Source organism: Corvus hawaiiensis, chromosome 26 (assembly GCF_020740725.1).
Source record: "Corvus hawaiiensis isolate bCorHaw1 chromosome 26, bCorHaw1.pri.cur, whole genome shotgun sequence".
Taxonomy (NCBI): domain Eukaryota; kingdom Metazoa; phylum Chordata; class Aves; order Passeriformes; family Corvidae; genus Corvus; species Corvus hawaiiensis.
This window is the reverse complement of record NC_063238.1, coordinates 41313396-41336613: the sequence shown is the minus strand read 5'-3', so window position 1 is coordinate 41336613 and position 23218 is coordinate 41313396. Positions and strand designations below refer to the sequence as shown.

General features: G+C 44.5%; 2 protein-coding genes across 17 annotated transcripts in view; one reads left to right on the top strand and one right to left on the bottom strand.

Moving 5' to 3' along the window:
- The window catches only part of PTK2 (protein tyrosine kinase 2), a 198443-nt gene extending 183497 nt beyond the window's left edge, over positions 1–14946 (top strand). For 10 of the 16 annotated variants that reach the window (XM_048286970.1, XM_048286969.1, XM_048286957.1 and 7 more), the window contains 7 exons: positions 4816–4878; positions 7758–7797; positions 8455–8561; positions 10820–10828; positions 12098–12253; positions 12706–12786; positions 13700–14946. In XM_048286970.1, coding sequence (XP_048142927.1) covers positions 4816–4878; positions 7758–7797; positions 8455–8561; positions 10820–10828; positions 12098–12253; positions 12706–12786; positions 13700–13909 — 666 coding nt within the window. In that variant the 3' untranslated portion in view covers positions 13910–14946. The remainder of the gene's footprint in view (positions 1–4815; positions 4879–7757; positions 7798–8454; positions 8562–10819; positions 10829–12097; positions 12254–12705; positions 12787–13699) is intronic. The other 6 variants (XM_048286958.1, XM_048286960.1, XM_048286962.1 and 3 more) reach the window with 1 other exon arrangement.
- Positions 14947–15812: 866 nt separating this feature from the next.
- On the bottom strand, positions 15813–17081 carry RPLP1 (ribosomal protein lateral stalk subunit P1). The gene is made up of 4 exons (XM_048286676.1): positions 16906–17081; positions 16737–16811; positions 16514–16631; positions 15813–15930 (listed from the first exon to the last, which is right to left on the bottom strand). The coding sequence occupies exons 1-4, from the start codon at positions 16975–16977 to the stop codon at positions 15851–15853; spliced, it is 345 nt and encodes a 114-aa protein (XP_048142633.1). The 5' UTR covers positions 16978–17081; the 3' UTR covers positions 15813–15850.
- Between the last annotated feature and the right edge of the window lie 6137 nt (positions 17082–23218).

Sequence of the window (23218 nt, the reverse complement as noted above, 5' to 3'; positions counted from 1 at the left end):
TGCTGGAAGGGACTCTGCAGATGGGGAATTCAGTTGCAGTGGCATTGAAATGGAAATGTGCAGGTCTTTGGGGAAGTTATCAGTGTAAGCAGTTTGCCTGAAACCGGTCCTTGGAGAACATGGGGATTAGTCAGTACTTGAAAGGATAGAAATGTTGTGCAAGATGCAGCCTTAACAGAATCCAGAATTCTGGAAATTCTGCTGTAAAAAGAGAAAACAAACAGGTCTCTCCTCGTGGGAAGCTCCTGAACAAAAACAAATCTGTTGTGTAAAAGCCGAAGAGTGAAGAAGTGCTTAATTCTAAATTGTACCAAATACACTCATTGGGAAGTGAGGAGAGAATTGGAGGGGTTGATTTTGGGGGATCTAGGACTGACAGTCCCTCACACCCCCTGACAGGGAGGGGAGGCAGCACTAGGTCTGGCAGCTTTGATGGATGTTGATTAAAACTTTTGATGATTAAACTTCCATGCTGTCTTGATAGAAGTGCTGTGGAGGTGATCCTCTCCAGGAAGGACAGAAATATGTGAATTATATTTGGGAAAGCTGAAGTGGAGACACACAAAGCATTATTGCACCTAAAGTTTGATAGAGATCACTACAGGACACAGTCTCTGTCCAGGGCACATTCAGGTGGAAGATGAAATGCCTGCACTTCAAACAATATAAAACAATAAAAAATTATCTTTGAACATTTTACACTTTTCTTCTTCTAGGCTAATTTAATTGCCTGCTCCTTCCTTTATATGGAGTTTCCAGTCTGAACCTTTCTTTCTAGCTGCACTGATGTTATGTGCATTATTTTTAATCATATAAATAAAGATATGTATGTGCATGCCTGTTAGTAACTCCTCAGCAGACAGAACAGTTTTGTACTAAGAAATTTATAGTCCTTTCTGGGATAGCTTAAGAAGAAATAACTCACATAGTTTCCTTATCATGCTTGGGTTTGTTTTTTTTTTCTCTGAAATTCCCACATAGTTGTGGTTTTGTCCTATTTTGACACTGAGAACTGCAATTCAAGTGTAATTGATGTGAACTGTTACTAAAATAAGAATTTAATTTTTAGCCTGAGAAAATCCCACCGAGACATTGCAATTCAGCATGTCCTGAGAACTCCAAGGCTTACATGTTATTTTATTAGCAAGTAACCAGAAATACTGGAAATAAAGTAGATTATGTCCCAGTTTGTCAACGTACACATCCTGTCTGAAAATTCCTCTTGACATTTCCAAAGATTTCAGATAGTAGGCTTCTTTATTAGAAAAAAAATCCATTTACTTTTGAAGGACTTTGTTTTTCTGCAAGATTTTAACAACATACAGTTCTCCCTCTATGTGGTTTTTTGAGTGTCCAGAGCCATGGCAGGGACTGGAAAGATGGCAGGGTGTTCTTTGGGGCTGTGAAATGGTGTGTGAAGTACAGAACAGGTTTGGTGTGAGGCTGACTGTTGACCTAGAGAATGTTGCATTAAACAGCTCAAGGTACAGCTCAAGGATCTCAGTATTAAAAGTTCAGCAGTGCATTGCTGTCATGGCAGCATGGGGGGCTCAAATTAAATCTCTTGCAACTGCACAAGAGTAAGAATTGCTGCTGAATAATACTTCAAAATATGATGGGAGTTTGATCATCAGAATCACCTTTACTGTAAAATAGTTTGCCTTCTGACATTTCCACATCTACACAAAAGAGTAAATCAGAATATCATTTAGTCAAATGGGAGTTGTTAGAATTTATTAGAACACTAAAGTCAATAAATATATAATTGTGCCTTTTCTTAGTCATTGGACACAAAAGTTGAACACTTTCCTGTTTTTCCATGTGTTCCTGACTACCCAAGTTTTGATGGGGCAGAGGAGAATGTTTGTGGAAGTTGAAAGAAGCTTATGTACTGCTAAAGGATTCTTTTCCTTATTTCTAAGGTGTAGCTGTGCAGGTCACAGGGGTGCAGCTGCTTGGGGTCACTCAGGTTTGCCATCACCCCCTGGCACCTGGGATCTGCAGTTTAGGATCAGGTTCTTGGAGATGCCAGGGCAGCACCACTGCCCTCCACAGTCTTATTTTTGTGGGGGTAGTCAATAGGACTTGGTTTGGGTTTTTTTGTAATGTGTGAAGCATTTGTCAAGTTAATAATCATAATTTTTGTGATATTTTATGAGCATTTGCAGCCTTTCTGTGCAGCAGTTCCTGGGCTGTGGGTTGTGTGCTGTCCATGTATGGGGTGTCCTGAAAGGAACTCAATGTGCTGCATGTTGACTGCTGGTGGAGACTTGGGGAATGGAATTGTTGCTGTGACGTGGAGACTTTGGATACTGGAAGGAGGGACCTTCTTAGCAAGATGAGGAGGAGGAGAGATGGATATTGTGTCTGCTAATTTAACTTTTTGCTTGTATTACTAGGAAAAAAACCCTGTTATTTGGACTAGTGTGCATTTTTGTGCTTCTGACTCTTTAAAAATGCTTAATATTTCATTGTCTGTGGAGTCTGGTCTGAGGGACATGGTCTAGATGGTCCAGGGGAAGGTGTCCCTTTCCATGGCAGGGGGTTAAAATGAGGTGATCCTGAAGGTCTCTTCCAACCCAAAGCATTCTATGTTTTAAGGTGCATCTTTTGAGTAATAAACTGCTATCAGTGCAAAGAGCATTAAAGCCCCCTGTGATAAAATAGCCTTTGGTTATTTCCAAAGAGTTTGGACACTTTCCTGGCTAGAAATGAACGTGAAATGATGACAAATTGTGAGCATCAGTGTAACAGAAATGTAGTTTATCATATGCTTTATATGGATATTTAACAAGGATAGCTGTCACTGTTATTCCCAGAGAGATGGCAACATCACGACACAAGTCCAGGTCAGATGATATGGCCGAAGCGACCTCGTTTAATCACCCATACCTTTGATAGCATGGTTTGCAAAAGAGAAATTACATGATTGGCCCTTGGCTGGCCACCCACCGCAGTGAGTGGCTGAGCAGTATAACCACCCATTTCAAAATATTACTCCACAAGACTGGAAACAATTCCACTGTTCTCACAGCAGCCTGCAGGTGTAGTCCATCCAGTTTGCATGAGAGTGAAAGCTTTCACAGAAAAGCTGTGAGAAGCTGGATTTCTCTGTTTCTCAGCTAAAGCATGAGAAAGGAAAAACTTCACAAATGCTTCAGTAGCTGAAAAATTCCTCTGCTCCTGCCTTTTAGCATCCACGGATAGCTATGTGCTTTAGCTGAAAAGTATGATGAGAATCACGGCTTTACCTGTCTAGTGAAGTTTCAAGCATACTCATGTCAAATGAGACTTTAATCAGAAAAAATTCCTTCATCATAATAAGGAAATAAACTGGAGATTAGTCAGCGGTCTTTTCATCTTAAAATCTGCCACAAATTCCTGGAAAAACATTAGAAGACCGCTTGTGTCTGTTTCAGTTCTTAGTGTTTAAGATGGGGTTAAATATTTCCCTGTCTGATACAATTTGTCTATTTTTAATCTGCAAGTTCTTTCAGGGAGTGGCTGTCTCTGTCTGTGCCTCAGTCTGCAGAACACTGAATGAAAACCCCAAATATAAGCCCTCTGACAGCCTGGCAGCACAACTGGACTATTTTTAATGACAAAAGATCAATATCAGTGTGTTTTTGCAGGTTCCTTCTGCCCTGCTGGCTTTTAGGGTCATTTAGCAGGATATGTGAGTTGGAATTATTGTTTAGTGTTCTTAAAGGAGGAAGGGATCTCAAATAGCTTTAAACAAGAAAAGGATATATTTGTCCCCTGAAATTAGCTCTGAGAGAACATGGAGTCAGTTCAGTGTGTTTAGTTACACTTACCTTTCTCTAAATAAAAAATGTGTATTCTCATGCTGTGTGTGACCATTTTATCCCTTGAGTTATCAGTGACTCCTCATCCAGTCTCATAGGAGAGAGTCAGATAAATCCTGGTTTTAAATGCCAGAATTGGTGCACTAGAAACACACTGTAATTCTGCTGAGCTTGTGTCTTCAGATCAGTGTTAACCTTGGCTTCACATCCTCTATTCCTTTGTCTTTCCATGTAATCAGTGTTGTCCTTGAGGAATAAATATACCTGTATTTGCTGCAGAGATGAGTGGGGTTTTCCTGTGCAGGCCCAGGAGCTGAACCTTAGGGGTTCTTGTGGGTCCCTTCCAATTAAAGATTTTCTATGAAAAAAAATGAGTGGTTTCTGTGTGGGAAAAAAAAATCAAAATTGATGTGGTTTTATTTTTCCTTTTAAAAACAACCAAGCCCCGGGTTTCTGTATTGTGCTTAAAACACAGAAAATAGAAATTTGTTTGTTGCTTATATGGGGAGAAAAGGGCATCTGGATAGCTTTGCTGGCTGGCTGTATCCAAATGGAGTGTTTAGAGAGCTCCAGTAATTGGCCCCATTTGCTTGGAGAGGGAGCCAAGTACATATAAGCCATCCTGGGGCAGGAAGTGGGAATTAATGTGCAGCATTTCTCATCCTGTGGTTGGAATTTTGCTGTTGGGAAGCAAGCTTCTTTTTAGAAAAAACCCCAACTTTTGCTGCCTTTGAGAAAACTAAAATGCAGGTTTTCCAGTGTTGTGTTAGGGCAGTGGTACTATGGATATTTAGTAGAGCATTTTTACTCCCGTGCTGAGGGCGGGTGCTGGTGGAGCAGCCGAGGCCCCGGTGGCGGCAGCGGGGGCGCAGGGACTGCAGTGAAATGACATCTGGATTTGTCAGTGTGCATTTTTAACGGGATTTCCCTATCTTTACACTGCCTCCAAGCTGAGGGCGCAACTCTGGGTAAGCAGAGCACAGAGTGAAACGTTTGATTTTTGTTTCAGAAACCCGACGTGCGGCTCTCCAGAGGCAGCATCGACCGGGAGGACGGAGGTCTCCAGGGCCCAGTAAGTGTGGGGGGGATCTTTTCCTCTCCCAGCTCTTCCTCCAGTTTCCTGGTAGAACATGCTGTCCACTGTCTCGGGTGTGGGAGATGATTTAAAGGTTTTGCTAAACGTTTCCACTGTTACTACATGGTTGTACAGCTTTCCGAGAGGCTCAGCTTCTGTGGGAACAGCAGCCACAGCAACATGGTTCATGCAGCACAGTTCATCAGTTTGGGGGATTTGAGGTTAGTTGGTTGGGTGGTTTTTTTCCCCCCTGAAACTGTTCTTGAAACAAATATTAAAATGTTTCCACAAATATGTTGCAATAAGTGCTCATGTGCTGTAGAATTGGGCCTTTTATTTAAAAAAGTGGATTGTTTTCTGCAAGTTCTGTCAACAGGAAGCAAGATAAAAGTAACTTTTGCAGTTGTTTAAATAGCTGAAGGGTTTTCTCACAAGGAATGTAAATGTTGCTGTTGTGTTACCCAGAAATGTGTTTGGGGTAAATGATCCACTATGAAACAGTTGGAATAAACTCCACAGCCATTCCTTTATTCCCAGACAGCAGCTGTAGCTTGAGTGTTCTTTCTTAGTGGCTTAACTCCTGTCTGTTTAACTAAAACCATCTCTTCAATTGTTTAATTGCCATTGGAATCTCTGCATCATACCGATGGAAAAGGGGGATTAGGCTAGGGACTGTTAGTGACACAAACCTGGTGCTTCGTCCACTGTTTCTCCCCAGGGGTCACCTGTAAAGTAGTGGATATTTTAAATTCACCTTCCTGTTTCATTTGGGATACGACTGTAAACTCATACTTCGGCTTCAGCATTTCTTCACTACTTAAAAATTTAGGGATTCTTCCTGCATTTGCAGCCAAGACACAGTCACGAATGAGTGTAATAATGACACACTGCAGCATGGTCTCTGGAGACATTCATGTCTGGAAGCTCCTAAGATTTTTTTCCATGAAATTTGAGAAGACTATTAGTTACTGTTAGGCCTTGGCTGTTGTTGCATCTTTATATAAGAGCAAGGAAAGTGTTGCTGCATTTTGTGCATTTTGTGAAGATGCTTTGAGATGCCAAGGAGATTTTGAGGTCTTGTCACAGGTTACAGCCCCAGATCCCAAACTGTTTCTAGGGGAAGTCCTATCTGCCCAGGCAAGGTAGTACAAAGTAACACCCCATTTGAAAGAGTGTGAAGAAAACACTTCGTGGTCATGGACAAAATGGGTTTTAAAAGAGACTCTAATTCATGTTAACTACGTTTCTAGTAATTTGATCTTGGAAGTTCTCAGTAGATTCAGAACATAACTCTGGCGTCATTTGCAGTGGGAAATGCCTAATGCTGCTGTGAGTCAATATGAGTTTCTGACTGAGAGGATGAGAAATTGGGCAGTGATACAAATGAGAAGTTAACACTCACATTTTGGTAGTTCCTGACTGATCACATTCTTTTGACCTCTACTTTCAATACGCAATTTTGTGGAAGTACAAATGTAAGAATTGTTTTAGTGGGATTTTATTGTCCTCCCTCTCTTGCTCCCTTTCTTTTCCCGTGGGGTTATCAGATTTGAAATAGGTTAACAGCACGAATCAAAATTAATGACATGACTGAATGTCTCCACTTTGTGTCCCTGTTTGTGAGGTGACCAACCTCACTGAGCAAGAGACCAATGTAATTTCTGGTTCTCCTATTGCTGTTGCAGTTTTTAAAAAGCCCTTTTTGTGGTGTTGTCCAGGTGAAACTGTGGTCAAGCTTTGTCTCACAAATTCTCTCCCTGCGGTGGTGAACAGCATCTATGTAGGGATGTCACCTGTCCCTGTTTCTAAAGGCTGTACACTTCCTTTGTCCACCTAAGTGCTAGAAGATCCCATCTCTGCCAGGCCCTGTTCTGTCCTGCGTGCTTGACTTCCAGCAGTCTGGAACTTCCCACTCTGTGCTCTTAAAGGATGGCTCTTAAAAAGCACCTGACATCCATGGACTCCAGTTCCTTCAAAAGCAGATTCCCAAGGGACGTCACTATTTCCTGGAAAGAACCCAAAGTCCGCTCTCTACATAGCAAAAGTTTTGCTGGATTTTTTTCTCCTATCTCCAACAATTTGAAACTCAACTCCTTTGTGGTCACCATGACCAAGGCAGCCACTACTCACCACTTTGCCCAAGAGTCTCTCTCTGTTTACAAACAAGAATTCCAGGAATCACTTTTCCTAGTCAGCTTCTTTAATACCTGCACCAAGAAGTTACCTTCACAGAAATTTCGTGGACCTCTTTGTGTCCACTGTATGATATTCCCAGTTGAATTTTGGGAAGTTAAAATCACCCCCAAGGGCAAGGGCAGTTGATGCAGAAGTAATTCCTTAATATTGTGCTGACACTGGAGCTGCTCACCCTGGTGACCGAGGTTGGCAGAGAGGATGTATGAATGCAGTTATCAGGGAAAGTCACTTCCGTCTGTTAATAAATTCTTCCAAATGAATAAGCAAATGGACCTTGACTAAGAGCATTGCAACAAAACCAAAAAGCAACAGCAGGAAGTTCTGGAGTCTCTCGTTGTGTTGCCATTTCTCCTTCACCACCATGACCTCTACAGTTGGATCTGTGGACACAGACTAAAAACACCTGTGACTGTCCCACCACCTTTGAGTAGTAAGGAAGGGTGAACTGTAATGTCGAGGCCCGGGGTGTTGTGAGCGCTACAAAATACATGCAGATTCTTTTCTTACTTTCTAAGTAATAGACCTGTAGTGAGGGACTGACGATGGTGAATCAGGATATATTTTTAACCGGTGGGAAATGTGCTGAGAACTGTCTGCTCTCAGTATTTGAGATTGAGACAGTGCTTATGAAAGCTGTGAGCACTGCAATAACTACTTCATATGTTTATTTTATTTTATAGGCTGGTAACCAGCACATATATCAACCTGTGGGAAAACCAGGTAAGCAGTAAATGCAGATACTGTCATTTTGAATCCTTGATTACAAATCTTGCTGCAGCAGTAATGAACAAAAATTCATGGCAGTATTTCCATACAGGGTGAAACTCAGTTCCAGGTACTACACATTGATGTTTGTGTGCTGTGTGTTCAGGTTCCCTGTGCAGGCCTCAGACATACAGTCAGCAAAGCCAAGGAAGTGTTTATATCAACAAGCAGGAAATGTCTAGAGGAAGCTGAGTCAGAGTGGGAATTCACCCAGTGTGGAGTTCAGACATGTAAAACAGCAGTAGAAACCTAAAGCTGGGTTTCTTGGTCTCAAAAGTGAACCACACCCAGGGTTGCTGCCAGGAAGAAGTCCAGTTTACCCAGGCACACCCAGCATGTTGGCACTCAGCTGTGGTACCAGGGGTGACACAGGTACCAAGTGTGCCCAGAGCAGTAGCAGTTGCCCCACAAGAAGAGTTTCAAAGTATTTTACTAAAACAATCCTGTTCTCATAAAGTGCAGCTCCCACAAACAGTGGGTTTACTGCAGGATGCGTAAAGATGTCCACCTTTGCAGAGGAGGGCACGTGCAGCCTGTGCAGTGCTGGCAGACCAGAGGCTGCAGGTACATCTGACACGTTGGTGCTCTAAAAACACATTTTTTGTCGAGCAGATCACGCAGCTCCGCCAAAGAAGCCTCCGCGCCCCGGAGCCCCCGGGCACCTGGGCAGCCTCGCCAGCCTCAACAGCCCCGTGGACAGCTACAATGAAGGCGTGAAGGTAGGTGAAACACCCCCAGCAAATGGAACATTACCAGGGCCACGTGAAACACCCCCAGCAAATCAAACATGACTGCTCCGAGGTAGTTTGGTGTTCCTGAAGTAGAGATTGTGGAAAGCAAAAGGCAACCAAACTTCACAAGTTAATGTTGTCGTGGGGCAAGTGTGCCCTGGCAGCTCTCCAGGGGAGTGGGGAGGGAACTCAGGTTCTCTCTGGCTGTGATTCAGTGTGTTCCTCACCTAGAACCTGCCCATAAGGTGAGCTTATTTCTAGTTTAAAGAGTGTATGAAGTGTCCCAAATGGACCCAGCTCCCTGCTCAGGAGGAAGGAGCACACCCAGGGATCCCAGGGCGTGGTACCCAAGTCTCCTGTCCTTGGTCATAGGGAGATGAGACCTGTCCAAACTGTGGTGCTCAAAAAGCTCTTGCTGCAGCATCAGGGCTCCTCAAACCCTACCAGCTCTGGGAGACAAGGGAAGAGGGGAAATGGGCTGTCTGACCTGAGAGTGAGATACTTCCTGATATCTTGTTTCATCTCCCATAAATAGCAGTAAAGCCAAAACTGAAACTCAACAGCAGTTTTGTAGCAGAGGTGCTGCAGGGTGCTGTGTCCTGCCCCTGCTGCAGTTGGTGTCCACAGAACTGCTCCTTAGGAGCACTCCCAAATGTCAGGCACTCCCAAAATTATCCCTTTGTGTGCTGTTCCCTGCCTGTGGGACTCTGCCACCTTTCTAATCTCCAGGAAACAGCCCTGCCAAGCCTGTAGTAAAGAGCAGGAATCCATGGTGTGGTGGCCACAGCAGCTGGGATAAGTGACCCTTATTTTAGGTGCTTTAAGAAAATATAGAAAAAGCCCAGTTCATCTGAACATGAAATTCAAAACCTGCCATCAGAGCAGTGTGTTCAGCACAACTTGATCCTAGTAGCCACTGCCAGCCTGTCTCAGTCCTGCTCTTGTTCTGGGATTATTGGAATGTTTAAGAATCAGTGTAAATATCCAGCAGTGGTGAATTTGAGCAGGATTATTTATTATAATCTGATGCCAGTGCTTTACGAGCTGCCAAGCCTCAAAAAATGTCAAAAAGCAGTAACAGATGTGTTACTAAACTTGGCTTCTCTAAAATTTCCTTTCAAAATGCTGATACTGGAACATAAAAAATGTTTTTTGAAAACAAACAAACCTGAACAGCCAGAGACATCAGTAATGACAAGTGAACAGGATTTGTGTACTAAATAGCTTTTTGAGTAGGAAAGAATGGCTGATTTTGATTTTTTCTGTCCAAATTTTCTTGAAATTGGGTTATGTCCCTTGAAAAAAACAGCCCATTACTTTTTGGCATAGCTTTTTTAATGGCTGCAGTCCTTAAACTGAAGATGCTTCTAGGGTTCATTTCAGACTCCCTTTTCTGTACACCCAGTTCAGACTCCCTTTTCAGGGAGAACACAAATTAAGAGGATTGGAACTGCCTGCTGTCGGGAGCCTGCAGGGCAGGCTTTAGGGAGCTCCTGGGTGAGGCAGAGTCAGTCAGTTCCATGAGGAAACTCAGGACTTCTGCAGGGCAGTGGTGTTGGGTTTGGGGATAAACAGAGAGAAACCAAGTGCGAAGAAACACACTGTCCATAGTCTTTAAAGTTTAGGGCCTGGAATTCCAAGGGTTTGGGTATCACCTAGAATGGGTTCTTGGTAGTTCTTCACCAAGATTGTGATGAGTTATTGTGAACAAGCCCTGCACAATTAAATGACCGTGTATTTCCCATCATAACTAACCTAAACAAAAAGTTTCAGAAGGATGAATACAACATTTTCTTAAATGCATCGAGTCCTGGACTGTTTGTGTAGAGGGACCAGCAGTGCTCCCAGGACAGGTGGTTTCCCAGGCCCTCTGCTCCACTCACCACTCTGCTGCTCGCCAGACTGGCTTGCTCCTGTCCAGCTTTGCATGATCTCATGCCCATGTGTTTAGTCAAGAAGGAAGCATGGGGTGCATGGCAAACCCTTCCACTGCCCACACGGGTGCACAGCAGTCGCTCTGTCACACAGGACCCAGAGCTAACCCGAGTGGCTGCCGGTTCTGGTGAGGATGCATTTTCGTTGCAGGCTTTTTAACTGGTCTCTTATTGCTACACATATTTTGGGTTTGGTTTGGTTTGGTTTTTTTCTGTTTTTTTCCTGCTGAGTTTTATTAATACTGTTTTTCTTTTTTTCCCTTCTTTTGGTAAATTTCTTTAACTTCCCCCCCACATTCTGCTCAACCATAGCCATGGAGGGTAAGCAGTGCGTGAGCGTGTGTGTACGTGCCCTATTCCAAAATGTCTTTGCATGTGACTTTGCCAAATGACTGTTTTAACTTCTTGATTGCTGAAACTGATTCAAATCACAGTCTTTCCCTGCTGATTGAGGAGATTACAGTGTTCTTTCTCCTAAGGTATTTTCTGATCAATGCACTAGATTGAATCTCTGTAATAGCTGTTCGTACCCACTTAATGAAATGCTACAAAATTGAATCAAATCATGTGCTGAATGCTGCACTCCTTCGTTAGAGAAGGTCTCATCCAACTATTTCACAGTTTCCTCAGGCAGGGTATCAGGTGCTTGCAGTGAATCATTTCTGGAGCTGGGACCAGTCTTGAGGGCAGCAGTAACCCAGTGTAGGGAGCTGAACCACCACGAACCATCTCAGATCCAGGAGAAAATCAGGAATTCTTTAACCCTCTCACACAGAGTGGTTTGGGCATCCTGTAGTAGGGAATAGCTGCAGGAAACTGGGATGGTTATAGTTTTACAGTTCAGAGATACTGAAGACCTTACAAAGGAAGTTGGCAAAGTTTCTTTCATTTCAGACCTGGGATTATTTCAGTCTGTCTTGGATTTAACTCCAGACATATCCGACTTTGTTGGAAGTTCTGCTTGAGTAAGGACCACAGGATTTTTAACTTACTAGTTTTTTTCTGATCTCTTGGAAATCAACTGTCTAAAAGCATTCCATGTTTCCCGCCTGTATTGGTGACACCATTTTTGTTAACCTGCTGTAGATTTTTCTCTAACAATAATAGTATCATAGAATCATGGAATTAGGGAAGGGACCCTCAAAGATGATCTCATTCCAGTTCTCTCTTTAACATATCTGTATGTTACTATGTGCTCTGACGTTATTTTGGAGCACAAAAATCCCTTCTGGAATGAGGAACCTGTTACCTGTTGTCCTCAGTGGAACTTGAACCACTGAGACCTGTGAAGTACTCAGTACTCTCATTCCTCAAATTACTCACTTCTCTGTTGAAGGAGTTATACTGGAAGCTTTTCAGGGAAACCCTGGTAGAAGTTGCCCAGTGTCTTTTCACAGGTTCAGTCAGAAGAACTAAAAGAAACTTCCATCAGCCTCTGGAGCCAGCGTGCTCGGCCAGCTCAGGGCAGCAGCGGGGCCGGGCGGGGGCTGTGGGGAACACGGGGAACCTGAGCCCCTCCCGGCAAGTTGGGAAGAGGCTGAGCCCCATCTGCTGGGCAAGGGAGGTTCAGCAGCCCCTCTCTGCTTGCAGATTCAGCCGCAGGAGATCAGCCCTCCTCCCACGGCCAACCTGGACCGCTCCAATGACAAAGTCTACGAGAACGTGACCGGGCTGGTGAAGGCGGTGATAGAAATGTCCAGTAAAATACAGCCGGCTCCGCCCGAGGAGTACGTGCCCATGGTGAAGGTACGGGGCAATGCTTAAAGTCGGGCTTTGTTCCTTCCCTGAATGAGGTCTTCAAGTGGTGTGGGAGAAAATGTCTGGAAAGCTGGAAGTAGAAAAGCTTTCTGTGTTCATGGGATGGGTGACTTGTGGTCAGAGGTTGGAGCTTTGGATCCTGTTCCCAGTATTGTGGACAACAGTGCTTCATTCCCAGCTGGCCTGTGCTTATCCAGGGTGTTGAGTTATGTGCTGTCTTCTCCACCTTTTCACTTTTTTTGAGAAAAACTTGTTATTAACCCTTTGGCATCTTGTTTTGATGGTGATAGACAAAATTGCAGGTGGGATTTTGAAGTGCCTCAGGCGTGTTCCAATTCACTCCTTATCCAAATGAGTTAAATGTATCCACTGTCTCTTGCACTCTTAAAATTCTGTCATCCATTTCTTCCAAGTTTATTTCTTTAATCTTTTTTTCGTAGGAGGTTGGTTTGGCACTAAGAACTTTACTGGCAACAGTAGATGAGACCCTCCCAGTGCTCCCTGCAAGCACCCACAGAGAGGTACGTGGAGCTCTGCTCACCTGATGCTCAGCCATTGCCTTCCCACTCAGCCTCAGCCACTTGGGACAGGTTTTGGTGCTCCCTTCTTGGCACAGACACACTTTTTGGCTCCCTGAGCAGTTTGTACTCTTGGGTTATAATTCTGCATTAAATGAATTTTATTAAAATTGCTGCATGGACTTAGGCTTGGTATTAGTGAGGATTTTCAAACGGATAGAGGTGTCACCCATAGGAAGGTGACATAAACCCCAATATTCCAAGGCAGGGAGACCATCTGGGGTTAATTCTTAGCACAGATGTCATTTGTCATTTGCTTGCAGACCACGCCATTGAGCAGGTAACTGAGCAGAGCTTGGTGCAGCTGGAAGGTGGCCTGTAGCTCTGGATGAGGAGTGACTGAGAGCTTTCAATGAAGTTCAGGAGTAAAACAGTTTTTCTCCAAAACTATGAACGAGTGTGGTACTGAGAAAGCAGAGAATGGTTCTGGAAGTGCTATCTCAGAGGTTCATCCTGACTTAGCCATGTGCTTAAGCAACCTGTATCTGCCTTCTTGACCCATTTTATTTTTTAGAGCTACTTCTATGCTTTAGAGCTGCTTCAGTAATAAAAAGAGTGATGCTAAAAAGGACATGAAAACCCATAACAAGCTGTTAATGCCAAGTTGTGGTTTAAAATCTGCTACTTGGGTGTTGGTGCTGTTTTACAGTGGGTGGTTCAGCAGCTGGCAGGGCTGCTCCTGATCTCCACCAGGCATGGAGCAGCAGGTGCCAGATTCCATCTGCTGCTCCACGTGGTGCCCACAGAAACAGCCCAGTTTCAGTCAGGAATCCCAAGCAGGGGCTGTGGCTCTGGGATTGCTCTGAGTTCGGTGCTTCAAACACCCCCCAGGGCTGATGGGGTTGTCTCGTTGCAGATCGAGATGGCACAGAAGCTGCTGAACTCGGACCTGGCTGAGCTCATCAACAAGATGAAGCTGGCCCAGCAGTACGTTATGACCAGCCTGCAGCAGGAGTACAAGAAGCAAATGCTGACAGCTGCTCACGCCCTGGCTGTGGATGCCAAAAACCTGCTGGATGTTATTGATCAAGCCAGACTGAAAATCAGCCAGTCCAGACCGCACTAAGCACTGAGGGAAGAGCATCATCAGCCTCGGAATTCTGCTTGTGACAGGATGTTCCTTCACCTTCCACCAGCAGTGAGGATTAACCCAGTGCAGTCCTGGCCTTCCAGCGCCTCTCGCTTCCAGACCTGCCCCACGGCCGCTGGTTCTCTCATTGCAACAGTTTAACCAAGTCTTTCTCGTGGAGCCGAGCTGGGCTGGGATTCAGAACGTGGCATTATCAGCAGATGAGGTTTGTACAGCAGCCCTCAGGCACTCAGAGCCGGGGGCACAGGGCAGTTCACACCATCGCATGGGACACGCTTCGCATTGAGCTGCCTCCGGGTCCCGGTCTCGGAGCCAAAACTGTTGGAGCAGCAGATGGGAGAAAGATATTGTGAAGTGAAGAATTCGGGGAAACCTCAGGGCTGAGAATTCTTGCCCACAGTATATGAACTATCCAGACTGGAATTTTTTTATTAGAACACTTACTTCGCAATATGCTAATCACGATTTACAGAGAAAGAATAAAAAGCTATATTTTCAAGACTTCAGTCATTTCAAGACAAACTAAAGCCCTCTTCATCTTCCTGCCTTTTACTTTTATGTGACTGTGTGAAGCATTTGTTTGGAACTAGCTGTAGGACACAACTGAACACTCGTCTTTTTCACCAGGATAATGTGCCAGTTCTTTTGTAGCAATGTTGTTTTCCTTGGAAGTGAAAATGCTGCTTTGTACCAGAGCAATTCAGAGCTGCATTTAGAGGAGATCTGTAACCATTCATGTCCCCCATTTTTATATAATTTATGAAGACAGATTAAAGCCATGACGACTATTTTAAACCCACTGTAGTTAACTAACCCACCCTTTTGTCTTTCTTGCCTGGGAGGAGTTACAGTAGAGCAGTGTAATTAGATTTTCCTTGGTTTTCCAGTTATGCCATCTGTTCTGTTAAAAACCACACTCCCTTTTTGCTGTTGAGGGGTATAAATTATTCTCAGGAAGAATATAATGAACTGTACAGTTACTTTGACCTATTAAAAAGGTGTTACCAGTGAAACTCTGTTATTTTGTGTGTGTGCACTGCAGAATTCTTCCCTGGGTATCTGTGTCTTTTTAGATATAAATGAGTTGATAATACAAATACCTGCCATCGCATCATAAAGTTCTTATATAAATGTAAAAGATGGGACAGTGCAGAGTGCATCAGTGTTTGGTGTGGATGTGGAACAACTCTCCCCAACTTTGGAGCCCTTCTTACACACCTGGAATTTTGTAATGCCTCAATGCTTTGGAATACGTATTTGGAACACAGCCCTTACTTACCTTGTTCAGTTGTTCTGGAAAAGTCCTGTTCAGAAGTTATTTATGAAATACATTCTTTTTAAGTAGCTCCTTTCTAGTGCAGCATTACATCACGTCCCACACCCACCCTTCAAACCAGTTTTCAGACTTTTTTTAAAAGTCTGGAAAGGTAAATACATTCTACACCTTTCAGAACCTCAGTCCTTCACCTGAGAATTGCAGCCTTGTCCCCCACTGTGAAAAGCCCCCGACTCTGCTGTGCTGCTGCTGCCCCTGCACAGGTGCCATGGGAGTTGCACTGCTGCTGAAACCAGAGATGTCACCACAGAGGCTGCAGCACTAGCAAACCCTCAGCCCTTTTACTGAATACGATATCCTGCAGCTCCAAGCTGTCACCACATCCCTGTGTGAGCTGTGCTCAGTGGGATTTCATTCCCACCTTTGTCCAGAGGCTGTGGGTGCCTTTAGGAGCCTTAACTGTACTTCTGAAGCACCAAAAAAAACCTGACAAGTTGTAAAGCCCCCTGCTGAGGACTCATGACAGCGATTACCAGGAACTGCAGGTAACCTGGCCATCGTCCACCCAGCCCCCTTCACAAACATCCACCTGAGAGGCACGAGTACAAGTAGATATTCTTTATTACAGGCAGGTACAAAACTTAGTCAAAAAGACCAAAGCCCATGTCATCATCAGATTCCTCTGATTCTTCCTTCTTTTCCTCTTCTTTCTTCTCCTCAGCTGGAAAAGAAAGACAAGATTTATCTTTTTATCTGCTCACAGAAGTCACTTGTCACAAAGGATTTCACATACAATGACTGTAACATCAAGCATGAAGACCTGAGCAGTCCTAACAAGCTAAGCCAGCAGCCCAAGAATAGTGTCTGCAGTATTAGCAAAGAGGCTTCAGAATTCATTTCTATCAAACCTTTAAAACTTTTAAGAAGAGATGCTAATGTACGATCCTGATGACATTACAGGAAGAGCAGTCTTAATTCTGAGGGAACACTAATCCTGTACACTGACTTTATGTGCCAGCCTTTCTCAATAGAAGGGTGCTTTGACCGAGAAAACTCACACAGATACTGTAAGGCAAACCTCATGAACACAGCTTGTGTCACTGGTCCTTGCAAGGTTGTGGCTGCCCCATCCCTGGAAGTGTTCGAAGCTAAGTTGGATGGGGCTCAGAAGAGCCTGGTCCAGTGGAAACCGTCCCTACCCGCAGCAGGGGGGTTGGAGAGATACGATCTTTAAGACCCTCCCAACCCAAGCCGTTCCATGGATCCACGTTTCCGTGCCTCGCTCGGACACGGCCGCCACTTACCGGGGGCGGCTCCGCCGGCGGGCGCGGCACCACCCGCGGGAGCGGCGGCAGCCGGAGCCCCTCCACCGCCCGCTCCCACGTTACAGATCAGGCTCCCGATGTCGATGTTCGCCAGCGCCTGCGGAGACCGAGAAGCGGCAGCGAAGCCTCGTTAACACGGGGGGGTGTGTGGGGGAGAGGCCCACACGCCGCCCCTGCCCGGCCCGCGGCCCGTCTCGCCCACCTTGGCGAAGAGCCCCGGCCAGAAAGGCTCCACGTTCACTCCGGCCGCCTTGATGAGCGCGTTGATCTTGTCCTCCTGCAACGAGACAGTGGGGCTCAGAGCCCGCCCGGCCCGGCCCCTCAGGCGGCCATGCCGCGCGGCCGCCGCCATCTTGTGCGCCCGCACTCACCGTCACGGTGACCTCGTCGTCGTGCAGGATAAGGGCAGAGTAGATGCAGGCGAGCTCGGAGACGGAGGCCATGGCGGGGCGCGGTGCTGGTCGCCGGGTGGTTCGGCCTTAGCTTCGTACGAAGGACTCAGCACCTTGGGCCGCCGCGGAGCGAAAGGGGCGAGGCGCCGCGGCCGCGCATTTATAAGAGCACCGCGTGTTCGTCATCGGTGACGTCACCACCGAGCCGCCGCGCATGGCGGGTGCGCGCGCGCGCTCCTTCCGTTTTCCCTTCCCTCCCCCCGCCCCCCCCCGCCTTTACCCCTCACCGCCCTCACAGGGAAGAATTCATTCCTAAAAACCACAAACAGCCCTCCCTCAGCCGCTCCCCCAGCACTGCTAGGCCCACCCGTGTCCCCAGGTGCCACATCCACACGGCTTGTGTATCCCTTCAGGGCTGCGGACTCCATCGCTGCCCCAGGCAGCCCGTGCAAGGGCTCGAAAACTCTGGGGAGGCAATTTTCCCAGTATCCAAACTAAACCTCCCTGGCACAGCTTGAGGGATCCAAGCCCCTTCCCCCCGCCCCCCATTTCAGGTCTCACTGGGTCGCTAAACACTCCATTTTCTATATGTAATAAAATGGGAAGAAAAGGTGCAGAATAAGCCCTTGGTACAGAACTGTGTAGCCTGATTTTTTTTCCACCTGAACATAAGGAACAACTTCTTTCCTGTGCAGTGACCAGGCACTGGACAGATTGCCCAGAGAAGGTGTGGAGTCTCCCTCACTGGGGATATTCCAGAACTGTCTGGACACAATCCTGTGCCATGTGCTCTGAGATGGCCCTGCTGGAGCAGGGAGGTGGGACCAGATGACCCCATGGTGGTCCCTTCAACCTCACCCATTCGGTGGTTCTGTAATTCTGCGCTTCTGATGAGCCTGAGCTAATTGCAGAGTTTTGCTCCAAAGGAATCATCAGATTGTGAAAAATAAATATTCTCTGAGGGCTTTTTTTGTCTTCTTGACAGATGTGCATTTGATGAGCCTTGGTGGCTGGGTAGACCATGGAACAGATTTCCTAGAAGCTGTGCTAAGGCACTCCTGGAGGACAGGGAGGTGATTTGGGACAGCCATGGCTCCATCAAGGGCAAGTCCTGCCTGACCAACTGAGGGGCCTTCTATGATGGAGTGACCACATCGGTGGACAAGGAGAGGGCTATGGATGTCACCTGTCTGGACTTCTGTAAAGCCTTTGACACTGTCCCCCACAACTTCCCTCTGCCTAACTGGAGAGAGATGGATTTTATGGGTGGACTGTTCAGTGGATAACTAATTGGCTGGATGGTCACATCCACAGCACAGTGATCAACTGCCCAATGAGATCAGTGATGCATCCCTCAGGGGTCTGTTCGGCACCAGTATGACTTAAAATCTTCATTGAAGACATGAACAGGGGGATCAGGTGCACCCTCAGCAGATTTGCAGATGACTCCAAGCTCAGTGGTGTGGCTGACATGCCTGAGGGACAGGATTCCATCCAGGCTGGACAGGGCTCTGAACATCCTGATCTAGGTGAAGGTGTCCCTGCTCATTGCAGTGGGGCTGGGCTATCTGCCTTCAAAGGTACCTTACAACCCAAGCCAAGTAAGTCAAACTATCAAAAATAAGCTTAAGGAAAATTATTCCAAAAATTGCAAAAAACTTGAAAGCTCAGAATGCTAAAATGACAATTTTCTATTACCAGCAAAGTGTATCCAACAGCCTGTTTTTGAAGTGCTCCTTTGTAGAAATCTGAGGATTTATTAGACTATTACAAGTAAAAACTGAGGTAGGCAAGAAGGACCTGACCTCTAGTATCCACCCCTCCCTAAGGATCAGAAACAACTGAGAATTTCACTAAACAAAGACCTAACACTACTCACTGCTGGAGATGATAAATGCAGAGAGTTGCAGTGCTTAACTTGTGGGTGCTTATACCTATTAGGGAGGTCACCAGCTCTGAATTTAAGCATTTACTTAAACTCCTATTCAAGGCACAGGGCAATTGTCTACATTTTTATACCTAACTCAAAGTAGCAAATAAATGCACTTTTCCATTGGGATGTAATATCCTGGACCCTCTGTCATTGCTGTATGCTTGAGGATGGGATTTCACGGGGACTTGCATGAGCCTGCCTTGTCTGTCCCTCACTCCAGGGTTGCCAAGGTCTATTGTGCAAAAGCCCTCAGAGCTGTCCCAGTGGTGCATGAGATGATGATCTGACTGAAAAGTAGCAACAGAGAAATAGATTCCTTCTCAATCAAATAAACTTGCAAATGATGCTGGCCTGGGAGATGAGTACTGGAAGTGTGCAAGCAAACAGTGAAATACAGGTTTAGTAGACATGGTTTTGTAACAGTTCTGATGTAACAGTCTTCAAGGTAAAAATTATTAGAAATGCTGATGGGTTGTTAAAAAATAAAATATGAAGACCTAAAATTTAAATGTGGCATTCACATAAGCTTAGGCTTTGGTTGGCAAAGATGTTAATTAAATGAGATTTGCCTGCATCCTTGCTTCATGGCTGTCTTGCTGCATCTATTGTGTGACACTGATAAAGCTGCTCTGTAGGAGCCCAGAATAAAGTTCTGATGAAAACAAATCACTGTATAATAAGAAAGAGAAACACCGAAAGAAGCCCCAGTTTGCTGCTTCCTAAAGTTCTTGGGAGACTAGGTATCTGATCAGGATTGCTGGTTAATAAAGCTTAATTAATTAATTAATATTTAAAGCTTAATTAATAAAGCCAGTTAATAAAGCAGACCAAGGATCTAGAAATTTGCAGTGGTGTGTGCTTTTCACCTCTGATCCTGTAACAGTCTGTACTTTTAGTGTCTAACATTGCCATCCTTTTGGAACAGAAGTCTCTGTTCTGGATGAATCTACAAATAGATGGAGGCTTAAAAAAAGCAACAAAACCCCCTTACATTCTTCTGTGTATTCTACAGTCCCAGGGTAGTGAGTTATTTCCAGGGTGGTGAGGTTTAGGACGATGACACAGCTGTGTACTAGCAAGATGTTGCAGGGTCACACAGGGCTGTTTTCATGATAAACAAAACAAGTAACTTGGCTATGAAACTTCCCTGAGGCGGATCTTTGACACTTGGAGGATGGATGGTAAAGAGCAGTGGCAGAGATCTGGCTGGATGCGCTTGTGCATTGCCAAGAAAGATGAAAACATCAGCAAAATCCGTCATTATTGTACAGAAAGCAGTCAGTCCTTAGCACCTCGTCCTAAATCATCTGTGAGTGTGCAGCACTACGGAGCTGATGCCTGATCATTAGAACATGACCAAGGCCACTGGTGGTCATCAAAATGGTCAAACTCAAGAGGTCTTTACCAAGGACACCTGAAGTTTATAGTTCCTTTCTCTTCCTCTGTCCTTGCTTAACTATTTTGTTGCTGCTTATAACCTTCCTGAGGTGACTCTTCCCTTCTTAAGCCGCCTCTCTCCGGCTCTCAAGGCTTCAGTTTATCAGTGAGCAAAGGCAAAGTGTGGCCAGCAGGACCAGGGCAATGATTGTCCCCCTGTACTCAGCACTGGTGAGGCTACACCTCGAGTCCTGTGTTCAGATTTGGGTTCTTTGCTACAAGAAGGACATCGAGGTGCTGGAGCCTGTCTGAAGAAAAGGAACAGAGCTGGGGAAGGAACTACCTGACAGGAGGCTGTAGCCAGGTGGGGGTCAGTCTCTTCTCCCAGGTAATAAGTGACAGGATGACCTCAAGTTGTGCTCAGGAAGTTTAGATTCACTATTAAGAAAAATTTCTGCATGGAAAGGATTGTCAGGCATTGGAACAGGCTGCCCAGGGAAGAGCCAACAGCCTTGGAGGTATTTAAAAGACATGTAGGTGTGGCACTTAGGGACATGTCTTTTTCTTGGTGAACAGTCTCAGGTACAGTATTTGCTTCTTTAATCTTTTTGGAAACTCCTTTTCGTTCCTAGTTGGGTGTTTTGGTTGTTTTGTTTTGTTTGGTTTTTTTTCCTTGTAACCAGGTTATTACAATGAAGAACAAAACTCTGGTACTGCTTAAAACTGTAATAACCAGCGTGTGTAACGCATCCCCAATAGGTGGTGCTGCATCTTTTCCATCATGTTGAATTGTTGCATTGTTGGCCCTGATCATCTGGAAAAGTTGTGGGTTTGAGTGATTATTATCATTGGTAATCTAATGAGAATAAGTATTTTTCATTGGTTTTGTTTTTTAATAAATAATTACTGCAATCCATTTGACAAAAGAAATCAAATGCAGCTTTGTAACTTAGTAGTTGGGACAGTCATCTGGTTATAGAAAGACATAAATCAGGTTTTGGTCCCTCCACCATGGATTAATTGTGGTTAAATCATTACTTGTTAAAATAAGAAACAGTTCCTGAGCAGGGGACCAGAACCCTCAAAGTCTTTGTAAAATGTGAACACATTAGAGCACAGAGCCATGGACTTCTTCACTTTAGTTCTGATTTTAAGTTCTTATGCAAAGCAGAACACAGAATATATGACAGATCTAATGCATGTACTCCAATATAACATCTTAAAAGTTAGGCCAGTTGAGAGATGGCAAATATAAGCTTAAATCCCCTCCAAGTCAAGAATAAAATTTACATCTTTCAGCTCTGAGCAGAAATTTTTGCTGCTGTATCATTGTAAGCAATGACTGCCATACATTTATAAACTCTGGGGTTTTAATATTAATTCAGTTGAAAATGGTAAGGGTTGTTACTTAGGGAGGTCAATGTATGGTTTCTCATCAAAAGAAAAGCTTTATCATTTGTCACTGGCCTATTTGTATATAAAATATTTTCCCTAGATTGCTGCTGCTGCTATAAATGATTTTTAAATGCTGCTCCTAAATACCATCTTTGCTTCCAGAATGATTAGAACATAAACATGCTTTTTTCCAAAATTAATAATTTTTTCTGTGACAGCTATCAATACTGGAAAATGTCATCTTGAAACCCAGCAGTTAAGACAGGTATTGTGCCCAACAGTCCCTCACTTTTTTTTTTCTTTAGAAAAACCTAATTTTAAGTGTTTAAGCATCTGTTCTTATACTACCATATAATTGTTAATACAGTTTATAAGGAGCATGCATAAAAGAATGCTGTTACAGAGCTTTCAAACCTCTCTTTCAGAACAAACCTTTTCAAGAACTGAGGCCTTTTTTGAGTGAAACGGCCCAGTAAGACATAATTAGGTTTCACTGTGCTCCCAAACAGCAGTTGTCAGTGACAGAAGGCATTGGAAATAAAACAAGTGACATGGCCCAAAATGAGTGTGTGAAGAGAAGCAGAAGAAAGTTGGAACTCTCTTCCCTCAGATGCACAGAAATGGTGCTGGAAGTGCTCAGTACCATGAAAATATAGCTGAGGAACAGCAGCACTTCCACATGGGAAAACAGTGCCTAAATAAAACAATTTAACTAATTCATTATTTAGCTGAATGTGTAGTTCTACACAAAAAAAAAAAAAAAAAAAAAAGAGATCCCTTTGCTTATGAAGTGCTAAATCCAGAGAAATCAGCTTTAAATCAGTACAAGTATGTTGCACTCTAGGATGTTCGAGGCATTAATTGCCATTTTCAGGATCTCTATTTTTCAGGGAACTTCTGAAATCAATTGCAGAGGATCCTATGGAGCCAGAGAGAAAACCTCCCCTTATAAACCTCCCCTTATATCTCACCTGTCTTCTGAGCCTTGTTAGCTTCTTATTTTCAAACTGCTAGCACAGTATTGTAGTGGACTTTTAGCTTCAGTGGAAGTCAGTGCTGATAGGCAGGGTGACCAAATTAGTCCAGTGAACATTTCCAGAGAGTTGTCAGTGTATTTTTATGCCTTTTTTTTTTCTTAAATGCAGGCCTAACAGGCATGATAGAAGGTCTGATCTTAGAGGAAGTTACATTCCTAATCAGGTTGAAGAGATTGGTTTAAATATAGCATAAAAACCATTAGATGTTGATAAAGAAAACTGCATGTTTTCCCCCTGCCACCGCAGCAGAAAGGCCAAATGTGCCTCTGATAACTCTCTTCTGGCTCTTGTTCCTGGGGATTTCCCCCCCATCCACCCTCTTTTTCAGCCTCTAGTAAGGTTATATAGCATAAACTGGAAATTATTGGTGGTTGTGCAAAAATGTTACCTAGCTCCTCTGAGAGAGGAAAACAGCAACCTCTTTGCCAGCTCCAGCTCCCTTGCTTATCTTTTTGCTAGAGCTGCTTGGCTTTACTTTAAAACTAAAGTTGACCCATAATTTTGTCCTTTGTTTATAGTTACGGGTAAATCTTTACTTCCCAGCAATTTG

What these genes read in the sequence shown, in the direction of transcription:
- RPLP1 (XM_048286676.1), bottom strand. Translation starts at nt 16,977, where the DNA reads ATGGCCTCCGTCTCCGAGCTCGCCTGCATCTACTCTGCCCTTATCCTG. An exon ending in GGCCGGGGCTCTTCGCCAAG is followed by an intron (nt 16,632 to 16,736) that starts GTGGGCGAGACG and finishes CGGTCTCCGCAG; the next exon opens with GCGCTGGCGAACATCGACAT. An exon ending in CGCCGGCGGAGCCGCCCCCG is followed by an intron (nt 15,931 to 16,513) that starts GTAAGTGGCGGC and finishes TTTCTTTTCCAG; the next exon opens with CTGAGGAGAAGAAAGAAGAG.